Source organism: Triturus cristatus, chromosome 5_2, assembly GCF_964204655.1.
Source record: "Triturus cristatus chromosome 5_2, aTriCri1.1, whole genome shotgun sequence".
Lineage (NCBI taxonomy): Eukaryota > Metazoa > Chordata > Amphibia > Caudata > Salamandridae > Triturus > Triturus cristatus.
This window is the reverse complement of record NC_140588.1, coordinates 479,922,826-479,930,218: the sequence shown is the minus strand read 5'-3', so window position 1 is coordinate 479,930,218 and position 7,393 is coordinate 479,922,826. Positions and strand designations below refer to the sequence as shown.

Below are 7,393 nucleotides of genomic sequence, written 5' to 3'. Positions count from 1 at the left end.
CGCTAAAACGTTTAGGGGCGTCTGCCTTCTCTGTGGCTTTGTTTGCAATTCGAAAACACGTTCATCATAATGAAGTCTGTGCAGCAACAACACAAGCAGCAGGACTCTTTCTCTTTCAATGCCCACCGGGCATCTGTAAATCAGGAATAAAGAAGCGAGCAGCCCATGAAGCCAGCAGCATGACTTCGTAAAGTCCCAGTAGCGCAGGGGCTCGTTGTGTGAACAGGCTGTAGGTATTGTTCAGTGAGTAGTGATAACATTCGGTGGCATGGGAGAATTCCACGTTTGACAGATCTCGTGGGCCCGCCATCCACATTGTCAATTGCTCTGCGCCTGTAACTGGCACAAAATGCCATCTTGTACCATATGCCAATTATATTTTTGTAAATTATTCTATGTACTCCGATGGCTTTAGCGGATATGGTTTGTACTGGACAAAAGTTATTAGATGAATAAAAAATGAATTTCTTCATGTAGGTATGCATGTGGTGTTTGTATAGTGTAAAGCTAGCCAGAAAGCAGTGGAGCACAGTAAAGGGTAAAGTAAGTAAAGCAAGTAAATCTTTATTGCTTGATTAATTAAAGGCATTACAATGTGCATATGCATGAATGCGATATTAAAGCAGATGATACAATCCATATTGTCTCATAGGGAACTAGCGTGCGCTCCGTCTTTGGCGGTGGTACCCACTAAAGGTCAGTGAGCGAAAAGATGAAGGAGTAACAATCCAGTCCAAATCATAAAATGCTGGTGCATATTGTATGTGCAGCTTCAGAATTCGTGAACGTCCCACTTTTTGGATCTGCTGAAGTAAAAGGTGCTTCAGAGTGGGCTCCCTTAGTCAGAGGCGTAGTAGTGCAGTGCGATTGGCTGGCTTGGTAGATTGATCCCTAGTGGGGGCTGGAGCCACCTACTAGACGTCCTAGCTGAGGAGCAGCTCTTCCTGCCATACACCCTGCATTGATCGAGTCTATGGACAGTCCTGGTATCCACTCATTGCAATGTACATATTCAAAAGAAGTATCAAGACCAGACACTAAAATCCCTCTCTCTGTTGAATTGGGAAGAATAGACGCTCTGAGCCAAAGCCTGAAGTGCTGGTGCATGTTAGGTAAGCAGTGTCTGAAGTCCTTAGTATCAAGCCACTCCCTAGTGTAAAGCCAGGCCTCCCCACTGAGAGTCCTAGGAGGGAAGGGGCCCTACTGACATAGACTCCATATTGGGCGGACCATGTGACTGTTCCCGGATGTGTTCATGGCTGCAAAGTGTCCAAGACTGGGTAACAATACAATCAATGTGAGAAATGTTTGAAAAGTGCAATCGTTTCATCACTGTTCCAGCTGCTTGGATGTGTGACAAAGAAACTCTACTGGCTTAAAGGACGATTTGACTGAGTTCCCATGTAGGAGTGCGATCACAGCCTTATGGCGGGACCTAACTTGGAGATCTCTAAAAGCTGGCTGTAAGAGTTTTTGCCTAGGAGCTAAAAGGGCCGGGCACACATAGATTCAATTAGGTAAACCTTCTTGATGGTATCTGCATACGTGGCAGTGGACCAGGACTGCTTCCAAGTGGGGGCCAAGTCCTTTGTTGGAAAAATGCTGAGGCGAATGAGCAGTGAATTGTGTTTCCTGGCCGTGGAGTGATGGAAAGTCAGATATGGCTATGAGGTCCCTGGCAGCATATGATTGCAGAACTGTCCACGCATGACATGTGGGCAACGCTTGTCTAAAGGAGGTATTGCACGAGAATGGTTCTTCCTTTTGTCACATGAAGTGCTCAATCCCATGTACTGTCTCTTTGAGTACGCGGGGAAGAATAACTATTGCCTGCAGATCAACCCTGCCTCTTCCATCAACCCAGACCACCTGACCTACTTCCGCTTCATTGGACGATTCATTGCCATGGCCCTGTATCATATGAAGTTTATAGACACAGGCTTCACACTGCCCTTCTACAAAAGGATGCTCAATAAAAAGCCCACACTCAAGGACTTGGAATCCATCGACCCAGAATTTTACAACTCCATCGTCTGGATCAAGGAGAACAACCTGGAGGAATGTGAGCTGGAGCTCTATTTCATTCAGGATATGGAGATTCTTGGCAAAGTGACGACCTATGAGCTTAAGGAAGGGGGCGAAAGTATAAGAGTGACCGAGGAGAACAAGGAGGAGTATATCATGCTTCTAACTGACTGGAGGTTCACCAGAGGAGTAGAGGAGCAGACCAAGGCCTTCTTAGATGGCTTCAATGAGGTGGCACCTCTCGAGTGGCTGCGGTACTTTGATGAGAAAGAGCTGGAGCTAATGCTTTGTGGCATGCAGGAAATTGACATGACTGACTGGCAAAAACACACAATCTACCGGCACTACACAAAGAACAGCAAGCAGATACAGTGGTTCTGGCAGGTTGTAAAAGAAATGGACAATGAGAAGCTGATCCGTTTACTGCAGTTCGTTACTGGAACTTGTCGTCTCCCTGTAGGAGGATTTGCTGAGCTCATAGGCAGCAACGGGCCACAGAAGTTCTGCATTGATAAAGTGGGAAAGGAAACCTGGCTGCCCAGAAGTCACACTTGCTTTAATCGATTGGACCTGCCTCTTTACAAGACTTTCGAGCAGCTGAAAGAAAAGCTAATGTTTGCCATTGAGGAAACAGAGGGTTTTGGGCAAGAGTGAAGTCTTGGACTTTTTACATGTGGGAACTTCAACGTGCTGTGTACAGGTTTAGGAGAGAGGCAGAAGAATGGCTTCCATGACGGTCCTCCACATGGTGTCTCCATGCACCTTTTTGGACCATTGATGTAGACATCTCTTCCTGGAGAGATTGGGCTTAGTTGTGTTATTCATTCAGCTTCTACACAAAGCAGGGCCCTGGTAAGACCTACAATGAATTTACAATACAAACTGCAGCTTATAGTGGAGGGTGGATGGCACAATCAACCCTGAAGTAGTAGAAGATACGCCATTCTGTTCTGTTTAGTTCTTTAAATCCCACTAGTTGACTAACATGCAGGAGGCCAACTGTGTGAAACTGTACAGGGCAAATCAGATTAGAACACCCTCTATAGTGTGCAGCAAGCACGCTGTATGATGACCACATTTCTGCTCACCTAAAAGCGAGATCAGCTGTAAAACATCAGTCTACTTCAGTCTGCATGTTAGTGTGCTTCTGAGGCATCTTTATGCAAGGGCCTGGGTTTTCATGACCTATCCGGATCCTCGTGAGTGGCTGTAGCAATCTGTTTTCTTGATTATGCATGGCACTTATTTGTCCAGACACATAGTTCGGCACATATATGTTGCTATGATGCAGCGATGTTGAGTGAAGTCGAACATTGGTAGCTAGGACTGAATTTTGGATTATGGAGTGTCAGTTCCAACATTAACTGGCTGACAGTTTGACATGTGGTAGTACAATGGGTAGTTGTAGCTGCCATCAATACCTGTGTGCAGCTGATTAGTGGTAATATCTCACAACTATTGGGTAACAATACCACCTCTGATTAGTTAATGATCGTTCTTGGCTTGTGGCGAGTAATCATTTCTTCCTCTGCCACAAAAGTATGCTGTAGGCAGAGTGTAGTCACAACTAAAAGACTAAAGGATTTATGTTTTTGCACACCTTCTTCTCAAAACATAAAGACTTTTATGTTACCATAGCGTAATATTTCCCTCAAGTCTACAGTCAAGAAAATTCTAGATCCCACTTTCTGTTCCTTCTTTAATGGAGAAGAGCTACTAGAAGATAATACCTCACTGCTTTCTTTCTCTGCATATTTTGCATCCATGTTTTCTTTATTTTCATGCTCTCGGGTCATAAATCTCCTTTTGGAAGTAATAATGATATCTGCATTGATACAGATGGGTTTTTTCACCCCTGAAACGTACGTTTTTTTTCTGAAAAAATATGCTCTATGGTGATTGCAATGGGAGAATTAGGTGCAGTATAGCTTGAATGCAAGGGGCGAGTCTTTCGACTCATTGCAGGAATGCAGATGGAAGAATTGCCTGCATAGAATATGTTGCAACGATAGTGGTTGAACAGGTGTCTTTTCAGTTTGTATTTTCAGTGTTTTACTTGGGTCCTCATGAAGAGTGTTTGAATCATTGTACTTCTGGGATGAAATTCGCCTCTTCAGACCGGTACGAAAATTTGATGATGTGGACCATAGGGTTGCCATTTGCATCTTTTTTGGCTTCCAGGCCATTGAGGCAAATGAAGATTCCTTTTTGTAAATTTATATCTTGTTCAACTGAAGATGGTGTTAAATTTGTAAAGATCTTGATGGAGATAATTGCGTAAAAGTGTACAAGTCACTTAAATCTTAATCCCAGCAATACCAAGATTATTATGGTTGCTAATCCCTATTCCTCTGTCACCTGGCCTAGTCCCATGGCAGAGACCAATGACTCCCTCCCCGCCGACATTAGACATACCGATGACCTTCTACCTTTTAGAAAAAAGGTTAAAACATGGCTCTTCCCGGGCTAGCCCTAGTCTCCCTGTTTCCTCCCCCCCTCCTCCTCAGACTCTGTCAGCGCCAGGATGCCTGCCACGGCGACAGTTCGCGCTTTACAAATTCTTAAAATAAATAAATAAAGTTCCTGATGAGGTCTTTGCGGCTCTCTTGGTGACTCGCTTAAAGGCAGCATAATCCATTGGTGTATTCCAGGGTTCTGCTAGATTCAGAGAGTGAATAGAGTGTTGTAAACTGAGTGCCATGAGGCTGATTTTCAATTTCCAGCCAGCACAGACGAGCCATTGTGTCAGGAGGGGTTGATCTGAGCCTCCAGCACAGCTTGACAAGGGCCGCTCCTACTGGGCCTTGATGTAAAAGGCCAAACTCTAGTCTAGCTTGGGGTTGCGAGACATACTGGGGTATGGAGATTTTTTTTTCAAGAGGGCCTATTGAATTGTATTTAAAGTGGGCGCGTCATTCCTGTTCAACAATTCAGAGCCGTAAGTGATGGATGGCATAAACTTTGCGCTGGTAACCTGAACTAGGTGGTAAGTCCAGATGTTGCATGTCTTTCATTGCAATGTTTTGAATGCAAACAAGAGTTTGTTCACAATGGTTCTTCTAGGTGAGAGGTGCTCTTTGAAAGTGAGATGAGAGGCCATGCTGACGCCCAGATATTTGTAAGATTTAGCCAGTTCTAATGCTCGGGCATTTTCCCCTCCAGGTGAATGAGGGCTTTGTTTCAGAGAAGGTCTCAAAAAATGAACCACTTTTGTCCTGTGGATGAATTCCAAGCGCAAATGATGGATGTATCTTCACAATTGATCAAGGGGCATTTTTCTAAACAGGACAATGTCATCGTGGGTTTTAGCGAGTGTTGGGTCAAGCCATTTAGTGAAGGAAGGAGGCAAAGAAGGAGGAAGGCTGTTTATAGGTTTGCTAAAAAGTAGGGGTGGGCGGAATTAGCGAAATTCACTTTCGCAAATTATCGCGAAAATGTTAAAAATCTCCGCAAACACGTGGAAATATCACGAAGATGCGGAAGTTTTTTTCCCGCCCGTTCGCGGTATTTTCTGCATGGTCGCGGCTCGCCAACTTACCCATGTGGTTGCTCGCGGGCGCGGCCATCTTGTGTTCAGTTGTCTCGCGGTGCATGATTGCGAGAAGAAAGACGTGATCGCATGACGCATGACGTCACTGCGGGCGCGAACTGTCGCAAATGGCTACCAACAATCCAACATCTCATGGAGAACGCAACCGGATCGGGAAAACTTGTCGGCGAACGCGGGGATCAGGTAAGGCGATTGCGCGCACGCGAGAATGTATTATTTTACAGCGCGAGCAAGAAACAAATTATCGCTAAGCTGCGGAATGCGGAAATTTTGACATTTTTGCGCTTTCCGCGGAACGCGAAAATGTCAAATTATCGCCATTTCCGCGACTGGAATGAAATTTTAGCCCAGGCCTACTAAAAAGCTGTCGGTTTTGCACCCTATGCTACCTTTTTTGGTAGTCTACTATTCAGGATATTCAGACCCAAAACATAGATCTGTTTTTTCATATTGCCGTGTGAAATTTCCATTTTGGTGTACTTTCTCATGCTTTAATTGGCTTTAATGTTTATCTGTTTAGTACTCATTGAAAAGGTATCCCCTGTGAGTCCATGTTCACGTCCCTTCCAGTAATGGCCTACGTCACTAGTCCTGAACTCAGAATCTTGAATACAATCCACAAAATCCACTGAAAATTTGCTAACCTACAACAGTTTACTTAAGGACAAATGATTAAGAAATCCTTGTGCACATCCTTCCAACTTTTGATTGCCATTATCTCCCTTTTTATTTCCACATCACTTTCCTGTGAGTCAGCAGAGAACAGGCGCCTTGCTATCTGTGAGGAATGGGTTCTGCCACATCTAATCACTTTTGTCGTGAGTCTCTCTCCCTGAGTCTTATTCACTATATGTTCTGTTATAATGGATTGGGAGTGCTAACCACCAGTGTGTGCCTTTAAAGTTACGGCCAGCTAGGCAAGAGACTCTGGGCTTGATCCATTTGAACAAGTGCACAAATGCATGTGCACATGTGTACTGGCTGAGCGTGTGAAACTATGGTCCAACTCAGCCAGGTATCTTGAGCACAGGATGCCTGTTGCAGAAAGGAACCTTCATGGAATAGTGATGACCACGGCGAGCCTTACACTGTGAGTGGGCATTAAGAATATGTAAATCTGTAGTGATTACTGAAATGTGATGAGTGAAATATCCACCAATCTACACTTTCATCATAGTTAAGCCTAGAGACTCAGTTGCCAAACTAATATTATGGCACTAATATGGTAAATCGGGATATTGAATGAAGATCTGACATAGATTTGCATACATCTACACTCCTTTTGGCATTTCAAGATGAGTCATTTTTCTCTCACTCAGATCAGAGCAAGATTCGGGCCTTTCAAACACCTTACTGGGCCAAGAAATTACTCTACTAGCCAGCTGGAGGATCAAAGACCTCCCCACAGAATTCAAGTACACATTCCAGTAATTTAGCCAGCTCCTGGATGAGGAGAGGGTGGGGACAGAATATGCATGCACTTATTATTTTTCACACTGCACCTAGCCTGGGAAGGTTAGGTCACAGAACTAAAGGAGGGTAGCCAGGTCTCTGGAGCCAATCACAGGAGACGGCTATCACTTGAAGCTTTGAAGGGAAGGGCCCAGGCAGTAGTGACAATCAGGGGTAGAGCTTAGGCACTCAGATAAGGTCGTTCAATAGACCACTTGACAGCCACATCTTGAAAATCCCCAAAATGCTGTGCACAAGGGTTGGGGCAGGAGTGGAGTGATGCTTTATCATCATAGGATTGAACTGAGGTGCCCACCATCTAAAGCATTCCACCCCAACTTAAAAACCCCTGAAAAAGGGAGAGAC

The 7,393-nt window shown here is 44.6% G+C and overlaps 1 protein-coding gene across 1 annotated transcript; it reads left to right on the top strand.

Annotated features, from left to right (window-relative positions):
- Positions 1-1,707: 1,707 nt before the first annotated feature.
- On the top strand, positions 1,708-2,906 carry LOC146823184 (NEDD4-like E3 ubiquitin-protein ligase WWP2). Its single transcript, XM_085606383.1, has one exon. The coding sequence runs from the start codon at positions 1,708-1,710 to the stop codon at positions 2,677-2,679; it is 972 nt and encodes a 323-aa protein (XP_085462509.1). The 3' UTR covers positions 2,680-2,906.
- Positions 2,907-7,393: the final 4,487 nt, after the last annotated feature.

Coding starts and splice junctions, on each gene's coding strand:
- LOC146823184 (XM_085606383.1), top strand. CDS start 1,708: ATGACATGTGGGCAACGCTTGTCTAAAGGAGGTATTGCACGAGAATGG.